This window comes from Ovis canadensis, chromosome 12, assembly GCF_042477335.2.
Source record: "Ovis canadensis isolate MfBH-ARS-UI-01 breed Bighorn chromosome 12, ARS-UI_OviCan_v2, whole genome shotgun sequence".
NCBI classification, from domain to species: Eukaryota; Metazoa; Chordata; class Mammalia; order Artiodactyla; family Bovidae; genus Ovis; species Ovis canadensis.
Window position 1 is genome coordinate 72,777,366 of NC_091256.1, and position 24,502 is coordinate 72,801,867.

A 24,502-nucleotide genomic window follows, 5' to 3' on the forward strand; every position below is an offset into this window, starting at 1 on the left:
AAAAGCATCTGTTAAATGATATCTACATAGCAGTTATACCAAAAAAACACTTTAAGTGTTACCTTTTGTGTCATAAACTAAATCCTAATAAATTTAAAAGAATTTAAATCATAGAAAGTGTGTTTTCTGACCAGAATGAGATGGAAATCAATAATAAAAAGAGCCTCTTCATCCCTGTTAAAGGTGTTTATGGAAAACCTAAAACTGATATCATACTTAATGTGAAACATTGAATGCTTTCTCCCTAACTGGGAACAAAAAATGTATTCATTCTTACCAGTTCTATTTAGCATTGTTCTGGAGGTTAGGGCTAGTGCTGTATGCTAAGCAAAAGAAATTAAAGACAATTAGATGAGAAAGAGAAGTAAAACTGGTGGATTGTTTTGTTTTTGTGTTTTGCCGATGACATGAGGACCTTTATAGAAAATCCAGTGGATCTATAGAACAGCTACATGTACTAATTAGTGAGTTTATTAGCAAGGTTGATGATTACAAGATCAATATATAAATATTGGGGGATAAATCTGACAGAAGATGTGCAAGACTTTTATATTGAAAACTGAAACATGCTGGAGAAAAATTAAGACAGATGTGAGAGAAATTAGAAAACCAAGTATTTTAAAAATATTACTTCTTCCTAAGTTGATTCATAGATACATCACAAACAAACTCAAAATCTCAACAGACCTTTTTAAAAATAACTACTAAGTAAATTTAAAAATTTATATGATATTACAAAGGACCAAGAAGAGCCAAGACAACTTTGGAACAACTTAAGTTGAAGGATTAACACTACGTGATATCAATACTAAAGCTACAGTAATCAGGACAGTATGTTACTAGTGTCAGGACAGGCAAATAGATAATGGAATAGAAATGAGTCCAAAAATAGACCAATAAATACATGAACAATTAATTGTCAATGAAGATGCAAAGGCACTTAACTGGAGAGAGGATCGTCTTTTCAACAAATGGTGCTAGAGGAATTGGCTTTCTTATGCCAAAAAATGGGACTTCCCTGGTGGCTCAGATGGTAAAGCATCTGCCTACAATGTGGGAGACAGGTTCAATCCCTGGGTCGGGAAGATCTCCTGGAGAAGGAAATGGCAACCCACTCCAGTATTCTTGCCGGGAAAATCCCATGGACGGTGGAACCTGGTAGGCTACAGTCTGTGAGGTCACCGAGAGTCTGACACAACTGAGCAACTTCACTTTTACTTATGAAATGATATTCGGAAATGCCGTTCAGTTGAGAATCTCTGGTATATATTTACAAATTCACTTGAAGTTACTCTGGTTTAATACTGTAAATACTTAGAAATGAGTATTCTTATTTTTACCATTGTCTCTAATTATATAGTACCAAATATGTGAACTCTAATTGAGTAATAATACTGACTTCCTAAATTTAAAGATGTATGCATTGTAAAAATGAAATTGCACTAAAATCTTTTTTGTGAGGAAACTCAGTGTTTATATAATTTGATGTTTTAGATCTTAATTTTCTTTATTTAGTGACACATATTTCTGTAAAATAAACAGGCAACTCAGCTCAGTTCTGATATTATTGGATAATGATGATTCTCCAGCTCAGGTTTTTGAAAATTCCCATCATAAAATATTTCTGTTTTCTCTGTAGGACTTTGAGGCCTGTAGTACTAATTTTATTATACTATATGTTTAATGTATTCAGTATTTTGCCCTGTACTCAAAATGCCGTTTCCCTCTCTCTACAGCCTGCACCAGCATGGACTACTTTTAGAGTTGGCCTATTTTGTGGAATATTCATTGTATTGAATATTACCCTTGTGCTTGCCGGTGAGTAGTTTAAATTTTGAATTAAATTATTCTTACTGATCTGCTTATGTCATATTTTGTCCCTCTAACAAAGCTACCACCCAACTGCCAAAGCTACTACTGAAGGAGAAATCTGTCAGGTTTAAGTCGTTTTTTTGTATAAATGATGGGGGAGTGGGTGTTGGTTGGTTATTTTGGCTCATTTTTCCTTTTGGATGTAGTTACCCCTTTAAACATTGCTAGTTTATGACTATTCTCCATCATTTTCAGGGTTCAGTTATCAGGAACCTCAAGTCCCTTGATCACAGATAAGAGTAAATAAATATTACAAAATTTATGCACTAAATAAGCTCATTAGCTTTGCTTTCTGGAGACTCTTTCGCATCACTTCTAGAACCTATTTACAATTACTTTGCATATGATTTTAAGAAACTTGGTTATATAATATTCTATAGAATTTAAAAATTATAGAGGTAGGAGGAATTGATGGAAACAAGTGCATTCCCAATGTCAAGAAATGATACAACAAGGAAGGCATAACCTTACTAAACCACCCAGCAGAATTTGACTTACCTCTCAGCAGCATTTGACATTGTAGATCACTCCTTGAAACCTTTTCTTCAGTTGATTTTGTTGGGAAACCACAAACAACTGGTTTTCTTATTAAACTTCACTGGCAGTTTTTTCCCAGTCTCTTTTGCTAGTTATTCTTTACTTTTGGCATTTAAATATTGGGGAGTACCTCTGGGTTTAATGTTCAACTCCTTCTCTTCCTACATGCATTTTCTAGCTAGGTGATCTTATTCAAGCCTATGGCTAAAATATCATCTGTATGCTAATAACTCCCAAGTGTATATACTTTTTCCTCTGACGTGATATCTCATTGGCTACTTAGATGTCTGATTTTTTTAATGACTAAATATGCTTTCTCTTCCATATAGCATCACCTCTCACCAGTTTCTCAAGCCAAAAACCTTTAACCTTTTCCCCCATACTCATCTCCAATCCATCACCAAATCCTGTCACCCTGTCCTCAAAAAAGTTCTGAATCTGTCCACCCCCACCAATACCATCCTTGTCTAAACAACCATTTGTTCAGTATACTGCAGCAACCTTCTGAACTTGTCTCTATGCAACCACTCTTGCCTTCTTATAGTTACCAGTGTCTTTTTGTGGCTTTTTTTTTTTTTTCAATGCAGGTTAAATCTAGTTCTGTATCTTTAGGGATGAATGCAGATTACTTACATAGACTGTATGGAAATGCTACAATAAAAAAGAACTTAGTCCTAGATTGATTATCAAGCTAACTGTTACGGAAAACACACGGACTTATTTTCAAAGGCCTTGCCTGGGTTACAGTCCCAGCTCAACTATTTGTTAATTATTAATTTGTTAATTGGCTTTAAGGACATCACTTAAGTTCTCCGAAGCAATTTCTTCACTTGTTAAATGAGTTTAATACCTTAAATTTACAGTGTTGTATTAAAATTCATTCAACAAGTAAATTTTGTATATCTATGATTAGGCTTGCTACCTTGAGTCTTAAGATAAATAAGAGAATTACTTTCCTCATGAAGCTTATTGTTACATAAGGGAGATTGAGACATTAAAACAATAATAATACACTACAAAATAGAAAGTATTTTCTAAACAAGTCAAGGGAACAAGTGATTACTTTCAAATGAGAGCTTCAGGGAAGATTTTATGAAAGAAATGGTATTTATCCTGGGTATTGATAGAATAAAAGGCATTCCAACAGAAAGAGACAGATGAGCAGAGATGTAGTTGGCTGTTTTAGAGGGTGAAACATAAGAGGAGGGAATAAGTTTTGAAGGAGAGAAGTGGTAAATTCACCTAAGGTGAAAAAGAGTATTAGATGATACAAATTAAAAGATACCTTGAAACCAGTTCATAGACATCAGCTAAGAGGTATAAGAAAGCATTTATAGGTATGAAGTACTGTATCAATATGATACGTCATATGAGATGGAAGTGTCCTTTCTGTAGGAAAAAGCTTACTCATCTGTGTGTGAAATTTTTTCTTTCCTTTCCAAGATGAGCATGGTGTTAAGCATGGTGTTAATAAGACATAAGAATAGATAAATAAACTTCATTCTTTTTATGTGAATGAATTGAAACGCTTTCCTAAATTCAGGGACACGTTGGGGGTTTGTTTTCTTTCATATACGTAGCCTGTGTTCTTGTGAGACAGTCTGACTCGTTTTCTAATGTGTGCTTTATGCATTTAGCATTGTACATTTATGTTCTCTCCCCTCCTCAGAACCCTTCTTTGTTTAATCTTTGTGTGCCTGTGAGATAAATACAGTTAAAGCCAGCTGTCTATCCTTATTTATCTCCCAGCGGTTGCTTAAAAGATATCAGAGTTGAGAATTGAGAGAGAAACTCAGCAGTAGTAATGCATGTACAAGCATGATTCTTTTTTCAAACACTGACATAAAAAAATAGTGTGCATAATTGCTGTAGTTTCTCAAGGGGACATGACGTAATATTTAATAATTTGTCTGAAACTCACATATTCCAGATAGTTAGTGTTATGAAGATGAAAAGTTACCTGCTCAGATTTTTTTTTAACTTTTTCTTGTAGTTTCCTAGTAACCTATACTTAATTGATATAATAATAATATGTCACATTTCACTTTTTGGTTGAACAGAGTTAAGAGTTTAACCATTAAAAGTACATGAGGGAAACCTTCTACACTGTTGGTGGGAATGTAAATTGGTAAACCACTATGGAGAACAGTATGGAAGTTCCTTAAAAACTAAAAATAGAGCTACCATATGACCTAGTAGTCCCACTCCTGGGCATAAACCTGGAGAAAACCGTAATTCAAAAAGGTACATGTACCTCAGTGTTCGTTGCAGCACTATTTACAATAGCCAAGACATGGAAGCAGCCTAAATGTTCATTGACAGAGGAATGGGTAAAGAAGATGTGGTACATATATACAATGGAATATTCAGTTCAGTTCAGTTCAGTCGCTCAGTTGTGTCCGACTCTTTGTGACCCCATGAATCGCAGCACGCCAGGCCTCCCTGTCCATCACCCACTCCCAGAGTTCACTCAAACTCAATGTCCATCGAGTTGGTGATGCCATCCAGCCATCTCATCCTCTGTTGGCCCCTTTTCCTCCTGCCCCCAATCCCTCCCAGCATCAGAGTCTTTTCCAATGAGTCAGCTCTTCGCATGAGGTGGCCAAAGTACTGGAACTTCAGCTTTAGCATCATTCCTTCCAGAGAACACCCAGGGCTGTTCTCCTTTAGAATGGACTGGTTGGATCTCCTTGCAGTCCAAGGGACTCTCAAGAGTCTTCTCCAACACCACAGTTCAAAAGCATCAATTCTTCGGTCGGTGCTCAGCTTTCTTCACAGTCCAAGTCTCACATCCATTCCTGACCACTGGAAAAACCATAGCCTTGACTAGACGGATCTTTGTTGGCAAAGTAATGTCTCTGCTTTTCAATATTACTCAGCCATAAAAAAGAATGAAATAATGCCATTTGCAGCAACAGGGATGGACCTAGAGACTGTCATACTGAGTGAAGTAAGTCAGACAAAGGACAAATATCGTATGATACCACTTATATGTGGAGTCTAAAAAAATTGTATAAACTAAGTTATTTATGAAATAGGAAAAGAGTTATACATGTAAAAAACAATCTTATGGTTACTGGGGCGGATGGGAGAGAAGGATAAATTGGAAAATTGAGATTGACATATACACACTACTATTATATAAAATAGATAACTAATAAAGACCTACTGTATAGCACAAGGAACTCTATTCAATACTCTCTAGTAACCTATATGAGAAAAGAATCTAAAAAAGAATGAATATACGTATGACTGATTTGCTTTGCTGTATAGCAGAAAGTAACACAACGTTTTATGTCAACTATGCTCCAATAAAAAAGAATTTTTTAAGTGCGTATGAGTGTGAAATAGCAAGCACTTTCTTACTAGTGGTAAGAGTATTAATTGTTGCAGTCTCTTTAGAAATTTGGCAGTATATATAAAAAATTTATAATACAATCAGTTTGATTAAACATATTATCCCTATAAGTTTTTCTTGTAAACATACTTGTACCTGAGTGCAAAGACGTGTATGAAAGGAGGGTATTCATTGCCATTTTGTTGATAACAGCAAAATTCTAAGAATGTCTCAGATGTCTATCAGGAACTGTTTAAAAAAATATATATGACATTATTCCTATACAGTGGAATACCATGAAGATATTAAAGTGACTGAATGGGAATGGGTATAGTACTTTGGAGAACTGCTTGGCAGTATCTACCAAAACTGAATTTAGTATATGCTATACTGGGTTGTTTCTCCCTTTTGGCTAATGTGAATTTTGCTGCTTTGAACAGGTATATACATGGATTTGTTTGGGTACCAGTTTTCAATTTTTTGAATATATATCTAGGAGTGGAATTGCTTAATTATGTGATAATGCTTTTCAACCTTCTGAGGTGCCACCAAATTATTTTCTACAGAGGCTCCACCATTTTCTGTTTGCACGAGCAATTTATGAGGATTCTGTTTTCTCCATTCTCATCAATACTTGGGAATTTCCTGTTTGTTTGTTTTTTTTTAATTTTTAATTATAGCCATCCTAGAGGGTTTGAAGTAGTATACTTACATGGTTTTGATTTGCATTTTTCTAATGGCTAATGATATTAAGCATCTTTTCATGTGTTTTTGTCTGTTTATGTATTTTCTTTGGAAAAATGTCTGTTCAAGTCATTTTGGTAGCTCAGACAATAAAGAGTCTGACTGCAATGCAGGAGACCCAAGTTTGATTCCCTGAGTCAGAAAGAGCCCCTGGAGAAGGTAGTGGCTACCCACTCCAGTATTCTTGCCTGGAGGATTCCATGGACAGAGGAGCGTGGTAGGCTACAGACCATGGGGTCATAAAGAGTCAGACACAACTGAGCAGCTAACTGTTTCTTTCACTTTCAATGACTAATGATACCTTGAACATCTTTTCATGTGCTTATTGGCTGTTTGTATATTTTCTTTGGAAAAATATCTGTTCAAGTCCTTTGTCCATTTTTTAATTGAGTTGTCTTCTTATTGCTAATTTGCTCAAGTTCTTTATATATTCTGGATACTAGACCCTTATCAGATACATAATTTGTAAGTATTTTCTCCCACTTTTTAGATTATCTTTTTCTTTTCTTGATAATGTCCTTTGATATACAAACTTTTTAATTTTGATGAAGTCCAGTTTATCTGTTTTTGATGTTGTGTTACTACTCATGCTTTTGATGTCGTATCTAAGAAGCCATTGCTGGATCCAACCAAAGTTCTACAAGTTTACCCATATATTTTCTAATAAGAGTTCTATGGTTCTAGCTCTTATATTTAGCCCATTCATCCACTTTGAACTAATTTTTGTACATGCTGGAAAAATGGGGTCAACTTCATTCTTTTGCATGTGAATAACCAGTTGGTGAATAACCAATTGTCTCTGTACTATTTGTTGAAGAGAATATTCTTTTTCATTGAATAGTCTTGGCTCTCTTGTTGAAAATCAATCAACCATAGATGTATAAATTTTTTTTCTGAGCTCTCACTGTATTTCATTTGTCTGTATGTCTATGTTTACACCAGTACTATTTGGGAGTAAAATTTGAAATTGTGAATTGTGAGTCCTCCACCTTTTTTATTCAGTATTGTTTTGGCTGTTATCTGGGGACCTCTTATAATTCCGTATGAATTTGAGTACCGAAAGAAAAAAAGAGCCATTAGAATTTTGATATAGATTGTATTGAATCTGTAAAGTAGTTTGAGTAACATTGCCATTTGAACAGTATCGCATCTTCTAGTCCATGAATATGGGATTTCTTTCAGCAGTGTTTTGTAGTTTTCAGTGTCCAAGTCTTTCACCTCCTTGGTTAGATTTATTCCTTGATGTTTTATTCTTTTGTTTGCTCTTGTAATTGAAGTTATTTTCTTAATTTCATTTGATTGTTCATTGCTGGTGTATGTAAGGGCAACTGAATTTTGTGTGTTGATCTTGTAGACTGCAATATTGCTGCATTTATTAATTCTAGTAGTTTAACTGTGTATTCTTTGGGATTTGTACTTATTTTTGTTTCCTGCATATTGTAATGTATATGTGTTCTTAGCTTGGGAATCAGTATATAAAACTATATACACATCAAAAAAATTTTTTTAACCACCTAACTAATCTTGTTAGCATACTTATTCCTTTGCAATCTGTTCTTCACATGACAGAGTAGCCCTTTAAAAGTATTAGTCTGGTTGTATCACTTATATGCAAAACCTTTCATTGGCTTCATACATCTGAGTAAAAGCTTAAATCTTGACAAAGTACAGCAAATCCTACCTCATATGCCTTTAGGTAACTTTTTGCCACTTTACCTCTCATTCATTCTAGTTGTAGTGGCCCTGGTCTTCTTCCTGTTCCTGGACTATACATATCTTAGGGTTCTTTGTCCTTCCCTCTACTTGGAGCCTCCGTTCCTCCAAATACTCACACAAGTTAGTCTTTATTTCCTTCACACTCTATTTCCTTCACACAAACCAGTCTCTGTTTCCTTGAGATTCCTGGAAATATCATCTTCTAACCACCCTACCTAAAATACAGCTAATAGTCTATCCCTTTACTTTTTTCTTCAAAATTCTTATCTGATATTATATAGAATAGAACTTTCCTGAATGAAGACAGTTATTTTGTCTGTTGCTCATTATTGAATCTCCAGGTTTTAGAATTGTGTCATACATAATGGGCACCCCGTAAACATTTGTCAAATTAATGAAAACATCAATTTTCATCGCGTAAAAGGAAAAAGAAACTGATACATACTGAATATTCATAATGGGCCAAACATTGTTTTAGCCATTTATGTTGTCCAGATTTAATCTTCTTTACAAACTGATGAGAATAGATATTCTCCCCCACTGACCAACAAGGAAACTGAGAGTTAGAAAAAGTAAATATGCCCTAGTAAATTTAGGACTTGAAATCTGATCTATAGTATTTGACTCCAAGTATAAAATTTCAAGTGAGTACTAAGAGTAAATTTTATAGTTATTTGGAAAATTGAGAAATTGGTTGCCAAATTGAAATTTTTGGCACATAGGCTAAAAGTGAAACATATTGATTCAGTCAATTTATGAACAGATGAGAATCTGACTTTTAAATAATGTAGAAATAGAATTGGTCAAAAGAAGGAACAAGGCCGTTTCAAGTACAGGGAACAACTTAAGTAGATATGAAAAGTGAATTTGTTCAAACAAAATAAAATTTATCAGGTGATAAGAATTAATTTAGGGGCATTATGGGATAAGTTTGGGAGAAGTGAGTTGGAGATCAGATTGTGAGGAACTTGAATCATGAGGCTCACGTTTGAACATTATAATTATTGGAGTGCTATAGGATAGTAGTGATACTGAACATTTGTATGGGCATATGGACAGTTGAATGTAGTAATTTAAGAGTTTGGGCTTTGGAGTAAAACTGAGTTAAAATCCTGGCACTGCCGTATACTAGCTTGTTAACCCTGAGCAAATTATTTAACTTCTCTGTGCTGTAGTTTCCTTGTCAATCAAATGGAGATAATAGTTTTTTAACTCACAGAGACATTGTGAAGATTAGATAAATTGTTATTATATGTTAAGGTACAATCCTTAGGATGTAGTAAATAAACATTCTATAAATATTGTTGTCATTTATATGATATTTCATCTTTCACATTGCTTTCTTGTATACTGTTTCTTATAATTTTCATAGTAACTCTGAGGTAGATATTACTATATCCAGCTCAATGATGGCCAAACCAAAGCCAAAGAAGTTTTGTCATGCCAGAAATTCTTGGCTGAGCTGATGGTTCTAAGGCTGAAAGTCAAATTTTCTGGAAAATTATTCTGGTAGAATTTTGCAGAGTAAAATGAAGAGAAGAACCTTTAAGCAAATTTATCAGGCTCTTGAAATAACCTAGGATCACATTTTGAATATTAAAAATTCCTCTGCCAGGGCTATATCATTGAGAAGAGAAAAGACAGTTAAAGGACATGTTGCAGATTTCCTGACTAACCAGTTAATTGATATTCTTTCAGCTATATTTAAACTTGAAACAGGTAGAAATATATGGCCCTTGATAAGAATCTATCGGGGTGGCTTTCTTCTGATTGAATTCCTTTTTCTACTGGGCATCAACACGTATGGTTGGAGACAGGCTGGAGTAAATCATGTGCTCATCTTTGAACTTAATCCAAGAAGCAATTTGTCTCATCAGCATCTCTTTGAGGTAATCAAACCAGATATAATAATACTAAACTCTATTTTCTATTTGAAGGGGATTGTTGATAATAATTAAACCATTTTTCTTATCTTTGTTTTATTAAAGATTTTCTATGTAATAGTAAAAATAAAAATAATTTTCTTTGTTTTTGTCTTTCCCATCCTTTATCAGATTGCTGGATTCCTTGGGATATTGTGGTGCCTGAGCCTTCTGGCATGCTTCTTTGCTCCAATTAGTGTCATCCCCACATATGTGTACCCACTTGCCCTTTATGGATTTATGGTTTTCTTTCTCATCAACCCCACCAAAACTTTCTATTATAAATCCCGGTTTTGGCTGCTTAAACTGCTGGTAAGTCCAGAAATTTTGTATCATTTGTAGAGTGATATATTGATCTTTGGCTTTCTCCAGAATGAAAACAAAACTCCTGTATTGCCCAGCTTTAGAAGACATGTTCACATTGTAGTTTAAATGAGTGGTAGCCCAGCTCCAGGAGCAAAGAACACAGTGTAACTGATACACTTGATGTTGTGCAGTACAGTGGCCCCAAGAAAAGCACTCATGCATTTTTTTTTCCTCCATAATGGAGTAGTGTCGAGATATTAGTGATTTTGGAAAGTGATAATAATTCATAATTAATTACTATACAGATTATTTAATCAACTGTGATAACATACAGAACTTTGTTTCCTTTTTTTTAAGGTGGTTAAACTATTATATACCTGTTAAATTACCATAAGTAGTCAAATATTTTTATTTTGTGAAGTATTGGGTCTCTAAAAGCAGTAGGATTATCTTGTTAGATCTCCAAGTTTAGTTTGAGAAATTAACTTTTTAAATTCCATTTTGCCTATTTCTTAATCTCAAAATCAAGCAGGCTTAGCATTAGGATATGAAATTTCCTGCAAAAATGGTAGCTATAGTATACATTTTGGGATATTGTAAAGATTGCCCTAGAAAGGAACTCCTGCTTAGTCTCAAATTTAACCATCTCTGTTTTGAAAATCAGTTGAGAATGTTTTAATATAATTATTTCATAGATTATAAAATACACCTAATAGTAGAGTGAAAATTAGTAATTGACCAGTTTCCACAAACTTTCAAAGTTTCCAATTACTGTCTCACTTTTTTTTTTAACCTTGTAATACTGCCTTGAAAACTATAATTTTTATTTCTTTTTCCTTTTGTATGCCCCTTAGGGTTAGCAGAATTTTTGTTGTTGTGCTTAGCAGTATACTCTTTGCATATAGCATTAACTAAATTTTTTAAATCTAAAGATATAAAATATGACCTTTCTCTTAAAAAAACATAGTAAGCACTAAACAAATTAAAAGCAACCTGTGTTCCAATATAAGTAAGTATTTATAGCAATATAGAAAAGAAAATGGCCCAGATCTTGATTTCTCTTCTCCCCAGTTGATTGTTCATTTATTTGTATTTATTTGTATATCACCAATGAAGAGTCTCCCTCTTTCCCACAAACTTTATTGAATATAAATAACTAAATAGCAAATCATTCCCTTTAAGTATAGCACCACTGGGCCTAATTCTAAGTTTGTATTCTGAGTGTGGGACTTAGCTGTTGAGGTGTGTAATAAGTCATATCATCATCCCCTTTAATGTGTTTTGTCATCATCTAGGAAAACATGCTTTTTAGAGAACTTTTTTTAAGACAAAAATTTGGGCCCTTTTTTTTTTCTCTTTTGAAATTTGTGCTAAAAATAAATCATTTCCAGTTACTACAACAATATTACATTACCTTTCTTATTTTGAGGTTGTCATTTTATTTCTGGATTTTGTGTTATTTTCATAAAAATGTAATATTCTTCTGGTTACAAGAAAATAACTTCAAAATTATAAACACCTATTTTTCCTTCCTAAATTATTATGAAATCTCTATAAAGTTATCTCAGATGAGATTTGGAAGACTTAGAAAATTCAGGTGTTAATATGATTGCATCATTACAATAACAAAATAGTACAGTTGTGTACATTATGTGCTAAGTGAGCATTTCCCCAGTGCATCCTTCTTTGTTTAAATAGGAAGCTGCTATGATTCATGCATGACCAGTTATTCTTATTAGCAGAATGATTCCCCATTGAGTAGATATTTATCTGTGCATCTGTTGTGTGTTAATAAATGAGAACTTGTTGATGGAATAGGTTGGCAGTAATATTAGAAGAAGAAATAAGAGAATAGTAAAATATACTGTCAGAAGCAGTGACATACAGAAAGAAGCATTGTTGTTTGTTGTATTTGTAATAATTGTAAATAGTAAAAAATATTATTTATAGATTATTTTAATATTAATTGACCTATTGACTTATTTTTAATTCAAATCTCACTGAGAAAATTTGCCCTTAGATTTATTTCTAGTGAATTAACAAGAATGCTTCTATTGTAGTTAAATTTCCCTGATACAGCTGTTTTGAAAGCTTCATCCTAAAGTAAACTACATTTCCCTTTCTTTTTCTTCAATTTTTCGTGGGAAAGAACATGTCACCTGGCCCATAGTGGTAGGCACTGGGCACCATTTATATTCATATTTTAATTTGAATTGATATGTTATTCCTCTCCCCAATAGATGCTAGAAAAAAGTTAAGAAATTGATTTGTTTTGATATTAGTATTATATGTCAAACTAATACAGTTTCTTTGCATTCATCAGTTCATTTATCCTCTATCCAGATCTGTATTTGCCCTCATTGTAATCCAACTAGGAAACATAAAAAAATGCCTCAGATTTTCCAAACAAAAATATCAACTTATAGAAGGCTGCATAAAGTTTTTAAATTAGAGTATTTTCCTGTATTATTTTGGAATTGGTTTTTCTAATATTTTCTTTAGTTGTATAATAAAATTTTTACACATATCTCTGGTATAAATACAGAAATGTTCTCATTTAATAATGCATTGTCTTCGCATTTTTATGTGTATCAATTATATTGTGTGTGTTAGTCGCTCAGTCGTGTCTGACTCTTTGCGACCCCATGGACTATATAGCCTGTCAGGTTCCTCTGTCCATGGGATTCTCCAGGCAGGAATACTGGAGTGGGTTGCCATGCCCTCCTCATCAATTATTTTATTCTTTTTAATAAACCATGAGATTGGAACTATTACTAATCCACATTTTATAATGAGGAAACCTTAAGTTCAAAGAACTTATATAAGGTCATGCAGCCAGGATGTAATGGATATGGGATGTAAGCTCAGGCATTCTGGCTCCATAACCTGTGTTTTTAAACACTACCATTTAACAGACCTGGTAGTCATTTTATGTAAGATGTTTAACTTTGATTGTTGGATCAACTAATGGAATCTTAAAATCAGATTTGAAAGAATGTGATTATCAGTAAGTAGAAATTAAGACTTTATCTCCGTAACTGTTTGTCTACATTAATTTGAAGATGATGTTAACATATATTCTTTGTAGTAACTAATTAGTGGCCTTTTTGTGTATGTGGGTAAACATCAGACATCCAGATTTTTTCTAGCTTTCTTAATACAGTTTCTCAGTTATTTTACTTAAAATCAAAGCAAAGTAGAAGTTGAAAGACCTTAGCCAACATAAGAAAGGAAGGAGAATTCTCACTTAAAAGGGGGAATTTGGATAAATCTAAGATGAATTTGACCATGTTTAAGGGCTGACTTATCAGGGAATTAAGTATGTTCTGTTTATTTTTATCTTCATCTCTGCTCACTATACCTCTGACCAAACTGCTTGCTCACTTCTTTTTAAATATTTCTGGGGTATTTCGTTTGCCTGTCTGTAATAGCAGTTACTACCTGGTGCTGTCAGTATTTCTTTTGGTGTTTATTTGCCCAGGGGGATTGTGGGTGGTACAGGCCATGTTTTATTTATTCAGTACCTTCACAATGCCTGACATAATAAATATGTAATGAATAAATAAATAATAAATAATAATAATAAATAAATAATTCATAATAAATACTTAATGAATCTTTGTTAAATGCATGAATGACTACGATTAAGTTCATTGGTTCTCTTACACAAAACCACTCCCTCCTTTATTTTTTCATTTTCTCCCTTCTGTAAATTTCCCCTTCCTCTCAGTTTCTATTTTATTTTACTCCTTTCCTTTTCTAGTCCATCCCTCTGTTTCTTTCTTATTTAATACACTCTTCTACTCTTCTGCTCTTACAGAGGTTTTCTCTAATAGCCAGGTTATAATTGGCAGGTTGTGACAGTATGGTAGTCTGTCTCATGTCAGTGAGAAATGACAAATTCGCTCTAGGCTACCAGTTTCACAAAAGTCCACGAAGTTTCACAAAAGTCCATGACTAGAGACTGAGTTAGACTTCCTGATCCTTTGGTGTTAGGTCATAACTTGTTCTCTTGTTTCTCTCTCTTGGAATCCTTTAAATCCATTCTATACCTAGAGTTTCTTAAAATATTATACAAACTGGTGCCAGAACCTCTTTGTGCATAAATGATTAACATCTCAATCCCTAACACCTCCTATCTGACCCTACCCTGCAAAAAAAAAAAAAAAGTTTGCTATATCTGAAGCTGTATCTGATAATGTCTTTTCTGGCTTACTGAAAGAGTAAGCAAGTGATCAAAAGATTGAACCATAGACTCAAAATATGTCAGCTCCAGAAAGTTATGTTTTAAAGCCTATATTGTGTCCTGCAGACCCCTGCTCTAATTTTTAAAGCTCCAGGATAGCTGTGACCCAGGATTGATTTGTAACAAAACCGTTTATTGTTTCACTGAAATAATCAAAGAAATTATTTAGAGAAAGGATAGAAAGAACCAGCCAAGTCTGAGAGAAGAGGGCCATAGTCTCCCAGGCTGGATATGTCTAGTAAATGCTTCTATGGCAGGGGAGCTGTAGACTCATTTTCTCAAAACAGTTGCTTAGAATTCCTTGTTTTAGGAGTTCATTTTCACCTGTGTGAGATAGAAAGGGTCTAACAGGGTAAGAAGGAAAGCTGCCTTCATCCCATCTTCATTTCACTCACAGCCTTTCAAGGCAAGCTGGTACAGTTTGAGCCTCTTTCTGGTGATCGGTATCTAACTCCTCCCTCTGCGATGCCAGGATTTTCCTTTGCAGTGGAAAAAGGCTTCTGCAAAATAGGGTTAGAAGGCATTATCTTCTGTAAAATGGGGATATGGATAACACCTAGCACATAGAATTTGTTATAGTTAATGGATTATAAGAAATGCATCATGAGAAAAATATGCAGCCTGGATTAGTGTTCAAGACATATAACCAGAATTTATTTATCATTGTTTTCATAATAGTGGGGTGTGGGCTGATTTTTGTGACATAATTTCAAGACAGATATGATCATTGCCATGGCACTAGCGAAATGAAATGAAATGAAATGAAAGTGACATTGGTTAGGGAATGAGACATACTTCAGCCGAAGTACTGTCCTTCCCTTCTTACCTTTTGCAGGCAAAGAAGAGCTTTGTATTCAGTTAGCTAAGATGGGAGAATATTCCAGAAATAATCAAAGCACATGGGTCTCCAGCAAATTTATCTTAGACCTTAATGGTAAATGTCCTCTCAGTGCATTTCTACCATTCTCTCTGCTTTCAACTTCAGCTCTTCCCACCTCTCTGCTTTCTGTTTTTTGACTCTTGCTTTTCCTGCCTTCCCCCTGCCCCCACCCTTTTAATTTCTTTCTTAGTGATCTATTCAGCTCATTCTTTTCATTACTAATTTTGAACCTAACTATTGTTGCCAGGTCCCTGTGTTTGTGATTGGCTCATTGGTTTCCATTTTGTCAATTAAATCATGCTGCAGAGTCAGACACAAATTAGATAAATTTAATATGAATTTTCTTGTTTCTGTGTTTCTGATTTTTTTCTTTCTCCTAGTTTCGAGTATTTACAGCCCCCTTCCATAAGGTAGGCTTTGCTGATTTCTGGCTGGCCGATCAGCTGAACAGCCTGTCAGTGATACTGATGGACCTGGAATATATGATCTGCTTCTACAGCTTTGAGCTCAAATGGGAGGACAGTGAGGGCCTGTTGCCAAAAGATTCACAAGGTAGGGTATGAATGTGCATCTACACTACTGAACTGCCAGTGTAAACCAAGAAATATTGGGAATGATAACTGAGAAATTTAAGCTCATCCAGTAATATTATAAACTTAATTAAATGTACTTGGCACTGTTTTAGCAATATCTTTATCTGATATAAGTTGGCTCTTAAATTATAATTTTAGCCACTCATTTGCCAGGAGATTTACAACTTAATTTAAAGAATTCTAAAACTAAAAACTTCTAGTACATCAGTAATTATATCACAGATGCTCTATTGTCAACAGTTGCCATCACAGTATTGCTTTACGATGATCAAAAATAATGATTATTTAGAAATTAGATCAAGTGCTTTGAGCAAGTCATTAGAGATTGTTTTTTAGTTCTTATTGGAGACCTTGTTTTTCTTTTGGCTCTTTTTGTCACTCTTACTGTAGCTTATGCCAGGTATTCTAGTTTTTAGGAAATTTTGCCTTAATGATGAAGACCAAATTTAGACAGATCATGGAACATCTGACTAACAAAAGTCAATGATGCCAGTGCCAACACAGATTTTCATTAACTTCCAGCAAATCACAACTCTGTTGTATGTTGAGCCACTATGATACATTTCCAGAATTTGAAGAAAATTGATTTACCAACTCTGTTCTTCTCATTTTAAAATGTAAACTCTGCCTTTTGTTTTTTTGTTATTGTTTCTGTTGTTGTTTGTTTTGTTTGTTTCAAAGAATAAGTGTGAACACCCTATAATGGGTATGTTGTAGGGGTTTGGAGTTCATAGAACTAACTGTCATCAACAGTGATATTTGTAGGGTTTTAGGTGTTTCAGATTACAGAGCTCACTAATTTTTTTCCTCTTTGATTAGTGTACTCAACTTCTAATTGTCTAATACAAAGCTGATTACAAAGGGGCCTTCCCAGGTGGCTCCAACAGTAAACAATCCGCCTGTCGATGCAGGAGACCTGGGTTCAGTCCCTGGGCTGGGAAGCTCCTCTGGAGAAGGAAATCGCGACCCACTCCAGTATTCTTGCCTGGACAATGCCATGGACAGAGGAGCTGGCCAGCTACAGTCTGTGGTCAGAAAGAGTCGGACACGACTGAGCACGCACACAAAGGCATAGATTACAAAACTGTAAATCTGAGTGGGCAGATTTTTATAAGTTCCCACTGTGTATTTCACCTTCCCTCTTCGGCTTACTGATCACTAAAAAGTTTAATATAATAGTTGCAAAGAAAAAAATGAGTCTGAAAAGCAGGTTCCTTGCTCTTAAAGACTTCCTAATGGTTACAGTATATGACTAAATGATGTGAACAAGTTGTTGTTTGTGTTTTTTAAATTATAATCTTTTCTTCTTTGAAATCGTCACAGAACCAGAAATTTGCCACAAATATTCATATGGTGTGCGGGCTGTTGTTCAGTGCATTCCTGCTTGGCTTCGCTTTATCCAGTGCCTGCGCCGATACCGAGACACAAAAAGAGCCTTTCCTCATTTAATTAATGCTGGGAAATACTCCACGACTTTCTTCACGGTGACGTTTGCAGCTCTTTACAGCACTCACAAAGGTATTCAGTGGTTGTGAAAAGATTTTTCAAAATCCTGATTTTTACCACTTGAATCTGTTTCTTAATCTGGTTACCTTTCCATTTGTCATGCTTTTTCCCCTATTGAATTTCCAGTCCCCTCAGTTATAGTAGTTTGTCCTTGAACACAATTTTAGCCTCATTCCAGTATTTACTAACAAGTACCATTGAAAAGAATCAAAGTCATACAGAATAGGAAGGATTTGTGATAATGTTTGAAATCCTGAATTACATTTATTTAAAGGGTTCAATCCAAGACACTTTGGGTTTTCATTTGGTTTTTTTAGACTTCTTGTTCATTAATATGAGCTTGGGAAATGCTAGGTGAAAAAGATTCCCTCTGGCAGTCATGTATATTTTTAATCGTTTCCCTTCACCAGGTAGTAACGTTTGTTTCCAGCCTATTTAACTGCAAATTGAGTTCTCTGATCTCTCTAGTTTCTTATCTCCATGGCAACTAGTTATTACTTGAGACTGTTCTTCTGTTGGGAGGAGAAAAAGGCTTTTAGGTTCTGAGCCACATGCAGTCACTCCTTTTGAATTTTTAACCTTCTTCTAAGAACTGTCAATCAAAGATCTCACTTGCTTTTACTAAAATGCCTTCCTTCTTTGTTTAAATCAGTGTCAGCCTACACCTTAGAAGCTGCACTCTCATCTAAAGAAATGTTACCAGTTGAAATTATTACAGTTATTTTTAGATAGCTTGATAAAATTTTTTCTGGTGATTTTTAATTGAGATGCTGTATTTAGGAACCTTACCTGGTGCTGCAAAAGTGCTGCTGTGTGTCTGATGGTCTTGAAAGATTAGGATGATTTTTTTCTTTTGAAAAGCTTGAGATTTGATCTAATAGAACACCTTATTGATACTTCCACTTTTTGCAGTAGATTCTGTGATTGCAGTAACATTGATAATGTAGCCAATAATTCTACCACTAAGGAGGCAGTCTTGTTAAATGATATAATTTAACTAGATACCTCAGTGAAGGAATCACATCCTAAAGCTCCCTTAATTTTTTTCTTTTACAACTCCTCTCTCATGTGTACTTACTGTTTGGCTAGTTCCTCAGGCTCTCCATTGTACATGCTTATTTGTTGGCCTGGGATACTTAACATTGTGTACTCAAATTGTGTATTTTAGCCTTTGTGAAGGTCTCTTCCTTCAAGGATTACTCCTCTAAATTTCCAGCCATTCCATCAACCCTGACTCTGTCCTGTAGGCAGTAAGACTGATATTTCTGTTACTGGAGTAGACGGGGTATTGGGAGCACCCTTAGGCAAAAAGCCACAAACTCAGAATTTTTACTCTTTATTGCCAGTATCTTTCCAAAGTAAGCTCAGGCTTTTTGCTTGCTTTTGGTGGCTTCCCAGTATGTTCTAATAGTTTGTTTGTTTTTTTTTTTACTTAATATTATATTAGTTTCAGGTATATATTGTAGTGATCCAGTATTTTTATATAAAGTGGTCATAATAAGTCCAGTTACTGTCTATCACCCTATAAAGTTATTATAATATTACTGACTATATTCCCTACGGTGTACATTAGATCCTTGTGACTTACTTATTTTATAACTGGAAGTTTATACCTCCTAGTCTCCCACACCCATTGCATTCATCCCGTAACCTACTTCCTCTTTGGCAACCACTAGTTTGTTCTCTGTATATATGTCTACTTCTGTTTTGTTATAGTTGCTCTTTTTTTGGTTTTTTTTTTAGGTTCCACTTTTAAGTGCAATCATGCAATATTTACCTTTCTCTATCTGACTTATTTCGCTCAGCATGATACCCTCTACAGCCATTCATATCATGAGAAATGGCAAGATTCCGTTCTTTTCTATGACTGAATAATACTCCATTCTGTGCATATGCATCTTTATCCATTCATCTGTTGGTGGATGCTTAGATTGCTTTCATACCTTGGCTGTTACTGCTGAGGCAGTGAACACAGTGGTGCATATGTCTTTTTAAATTAGTGCTTTTGTTTCCCTCAGAGAAATTGCCAGAAGTGAACTTGCTGGGTTGTGTGGTAGTCCTGGTTTTAATTTTTTAAGGAATCTCTGTACTGTTTTCCATAGTGGCTGTACCAATTTAAATTTCCACCTACAGTGCGCAAGGATTCCCTTTTCTCCACATCCTCTCCAACACTAGCTATTTGTTGTCTTTTGGGTAATAGTCATTCTGACAAATGTGAGGTGATAAGTCATTGTGGTTTTGAATTGCATTTCCATGATGATTAGTGATGTTGAACATCTTTTCTTGTGCTTGACATCCATCTGGATGTCTTCTTTGGAAAAATATCTGTTCAGGACCTCTGCCCATTTTTAAAATAGGTGTGTTTTTCTGGATGGTTAAGTGTGTGAAGTATTTGTATATTTTGTATGTTAACCCCTTATTTCACATGCTTAGTCTCTCAGTCATGTTTGACTCTTTGCAACCCCATAGACTATAACCCACCAGGCTCCTCTGTTAATGGGGATTTACTAATTCTTATCTGTGCTGTGCTGTGCTTAGTCGCTCAGTCATATCTGTCTCTTTGCAGCCCGTCACACTCCTCTGTCCATGGGGATTCTCTAGGCAAGAATACTGGAGTGGGTTGCCATGGCCTCCTCCAGGGGATCTTCCCAACCCAGGTATTGAACCCAGGTCTCCTACATTTCAGGCGGATTATTTACAAGCTGAGCTACCAGGGAAGCCCTAATTCAGAATTAAAACTAAAAAGTGAGGTATTTACACAGGGGTATACATAAGTATGTTAACTTCAGTCAAAACTTTTTGTTGTTGTTGTGCATCAACTTATTGTGCTTTGCCAGGTATGTTTTATTGGAGCTTCCCTGGTGGCTGAGATGGTAAAGAATCTGCATGCAATGCAGGAGACCTGGGTTCGATCCCTCGGTCAGGAAGATCCCCTGGAACAGGGAATGGCTACTCACTCCAGTATTCGTGCCTGGAGAATTTCATGGACAGAGGAGCCAGGCAGGCTGCAGTGCAACACTGGCAGGCTGGTGTTGCAACTGAGCAACTAACGCTTTTACTTTCACTGCCTAGAGCTGGTTTATATGTGTCTTCCTTTATGGAAATCTTTTTAAAAGATACACTTACAATCACCTTGCATGTGTATGGTGGGGGTATTGTACCAGGTATCAATTATGAATGTGTTTGGTCTTTTGTTCAAGTAACAGCTGTTTACTGACTGAATTTGATTCATGTGTCCACAGACAGATTTTTAAACACACAACCATTTTTTAGAGAGAACATTGGTTGTATAGCCTAACCATATCATTTAAATTAAAAAAACAGTACAGAACACTTTTTACAGTTGCTATTAAAAAAACATTATAATTGCTACATATTAAATATTTTTATCACTAATTTTTTTTACCAAAAAGACAATTCAAAGTAACCCTTGACAGAAAATTTGACATTAAATGATGATCAGAAGTAGAATCTGATTTCTCTTGTTTCCTTGGACAGTATTCCAAGAGAAAAGATATCAGAAAATATAGACTTTAGAAATGATCGTTGATCTAAAGGAACAGATTCTGTATGGTTAATGATGTAGATCTTTTTCTATTGAATGTGTATGTATTATTGCAAAGGACACATTTTCTGAAGGGGAAAGTGTAGAAAATGGTGAGGTAACCTTGTTCAGACTCAGGATTCTGAGTCCTTTCAGAGAACTAGCCTAAGAGTTACCATAGTAACAGCATTATTGGGGGCATTTTCAAGATTGTTCCAAAGGTTATGTCCTGTGCTGCATGGTTTGTAAAAACGGATGCACAAGAATTAACTCTATACTTAAAACCATTTTTTTCAGGTGAGGGGAGTAAGTATGATAATACTGCAGCTGGCCCTCCCTTGTAGTAAGAAGGAAACACACTTTAAATATCTCAGTATATTTTATTTTCCATCACTGATTTTAGAAACGCTCAAAGCCAATCTTATTTTAAGAATCCACTTTTCATTACAAGCCTAAATTAAAAGCCATTCCTACAAGTTTTTTTTGTTGGAAATGGGAGTAGAGGAGACAGGAAAGTGTTGTAAATGGTTTCTGTGTGTTCTTGAGGTTTCTTGGCCTTGGCTGGGAAAAGCCAGTGGGAGGTACAATAATAGAAAAAGCCATTATGTTGTTATTTCTAATCCATTGATGCAATGAGAGTACTTCATTAGATTTTCTGGTTTTCATTTACAGTTTCTTAACATTCTAAAATATTTATAAATTCTTAGTATATTTTGCTCTTTGCTGTTCTCTGAATACATAGAACGATAAAAAAAGTTCTTTTAAAAATATTTCATATTTTACTTTAGACATTTTTGTTAGCATTTACTATAAGACATTTTAAAATACTTGGAAAAGAGATATTTTCTATTCACTTAAAAGCTGAGTTCATTTGTATTTCTTTGCTCTGTTGTTTTCCGGTGCCCAAATCTCTTATATCTTCTAGATCTCGTCTTCTTTAACATTCTGTAAGGGGTGCTGTGGCCCCTAATGAGGATTCCTCAGCAGTAGTTCAGTGCCTTCAGTGCAAATAGTCATTTCATTGTTTTGGGTGAGCACACATAGTCCTGAAGTGCTTCCTCTCTCCGGGTATGGCCTGTTGGTTACCCTGTTTCTACCCTGAATAATAGACTTATATGCCAGAATTTCCAAATTTTGGTCTTGTTACGTTATAATAGAAACACAGTTTAGTGTTGTTGTTGTTCTTAATCTCTGGAGAAACTTTTGTTTCATTAACTTTTTAAAGACATAAACAAACTTTTAAAAAATCACTCATTTGAATAAAATGCTTTCATTTTGGACTTAATGTTGAAAGTAGCTCAAATCTTTAACCCTTTTGAAATTGGATACATTTTGCTATAGTTTTTCTAGCCTAACTGATAATGCAGACAAGAGACAGATTATTTTAGAATTCACCATTTGTCAGCATTGCCTTAAATCTTGCTGGATGCTATAAAATCAAATATGAGATATTGTTTGTTTCTGATTATTAAATTGACTTTAACAGTATTTCTTGAGTAACTTTCATCTACTTGGCATTGTGCTGATTTTAAATGGTTTTATAAATATTACACTAACAACCTCTTTTTACCTTAAATTGTTTTTAAAATATTAATTATAGATTTGAATAGATTATATTTTTGTATCATCTTTGTCATTTAAAAGAAAAAGCTTTTTAGAAAAACACTTATACCTTGACGTCATTTTTGTTGTCTTTTCTCTAATTAATTTTTGTTTTCTTAATTGCTCTTTTAACTGGTAGATGTAATTTGTTAGCACTTCTGTGTAAATTGTGTTGCTTTTGAAACACTCATGCACAAAAATTTAAAGTTTAAAAACAATATCTGTTATCGTTTAGATACTAGTGGAGGATCTGTGATGTTTAGAAGAGAAGTCAAAATTATTTATGAATTCAGTTTATGGAGCAATTTGTCTAATTAAAAGGAATTTAAAGACAATTACTTGCAAATAAAATTTTTAATTTTAATTTATAGATTATTTACTTTATATATAATTTTATATGAGACTATTATTAGTAAAAAGTATAAACATCGAGAAAAGTTACTGTTCTTAGGTATTTTCAATAGAAAGAAAAGGAAAAAGTATGGAGCCAAATGAGTTACAAGGCTTTAAGTTCCTGCTCAGTATATGTTACTCTAGGGAATATAAGTAGTAGATTATATATGATCTCTTTCAGAGTTTCATAGTATAATACCGTAAGTGTGCTAATCAGATATTGCTGCGTGTTAAACCACCCCAAACTTCAGCAACTTAAAACAGCAGTAATTTATTCTTTATGTATGTGTAGATAGTTATTCTGCTTTTTATCTGTGGGTCAGCTGGAAATTGGAACTAGATTGGACTCAGCTGGATTGCATGGCTTCGCACCACTGTTTTCATTGGGGTTTTGTTGCTTCCCTGAAAGTTGGGTTTGAGTTGGCTACATGTTTGTTCATTTTGGGGCCCCAGCCAAAGGGACAGCAATTATCCAAGGAAAATCTCTTCAAATGATAGTAACAGAAACAGTTCCGTTGCACAAACACATTTTAAGTCTTTGCTTTCCTCACATCTGCTAGCCTCCCATTGGTCAAAGCAAGTTGTATAGCTGAGCTTAAAGGAGTCTGCCCATCCTTAACAGCCAAAGCAAATTACTAAATGCTACATCAATGAGTAAGAGCCACAGAAGAAGGGAGTGGAAGTTTTTAATCTGTAATCTAATCACCACAAAACAGAAATCAATTTTAACTGACTTTTTTAATTGTAAAGGATATAAATGTAATTTTTAGAATAAATAAATGTGACTAATAAACATATGAAAATGTTCTACTTCACTTATAGCATAAGAAATGCTAATTGAAATCATATTTAATCAAAAAAGTGATGATGCCCTTTGCTGGCAAGTATGTAGAGAGATAGACACTCATTCTGTTCATTGATTGTAAATTGGTAAGCACTTTGGTAATTCTGTCAAGAGTATTAAAATCATTCATACCAAAAAAATAAAATAAAATAAAATAAAATCATTCATACCTTTTGACCTAGTAAGTTCCTTTCCATAACTTTTTCCTAAGGAAGTGATTAGAGAAATGAGTGAATATGAATGTATGTTCACAGCATTGTATAGTAAAAAATGAAAGTAGTCTGATAAATGTCCAGCAGTAGGAGAATAATTTTAGTGAGTTTATATGATGACTTGTAAAAAGTGACCCACAGTACTTGAAAATGAAGAATAATGATATTATTTAAAGATAATAATTATTGAATACTTCTATGCACTAACCTTTTAAGCAATTTTAAGCATTTAACATGTGTTGACTTAT

At 34.4% G+C, this 24,502-nt stretch overlaps 1 protein-coding gene across 1 annotated transcript in view; it reads left to right on the top strand.

The window, feature by feature from the left end:
• The window catches only part of XPR1 (xenotropic and polytropic retrovirus receptor 1), a 210,583-nt gene that overhangs the window by 146,859 nt on the left and 39,222 nt on the right, over positions 1 to 24,502 (top strand). Inside the window, exons 7-11 of the mRNA XM_069546204.1 lie at positions 1,737 to 1,818; positions 9,905 to 10,095; positions 10,261 to 10,440; positions 15,941 to 16,112; positions 17,477 to 17,671. Coding sequence (XP_069402305.1) covers positions 1,737 to 1,818; positions 9,905 to 10,095; positions 10,261 to 10,440; positions 15,941 to 16,112; positions 17,477 to 17,671 — 820 coding nt within the window. The remainder of the gene's footprint in view (positions 1 to 1,736; positions 1,819 to 9,904; positions 10,096 to 10,260; positions 10,441 to 15,940; positions 16,113 to 17,476; positions 17,672 to 24,502) is intronic.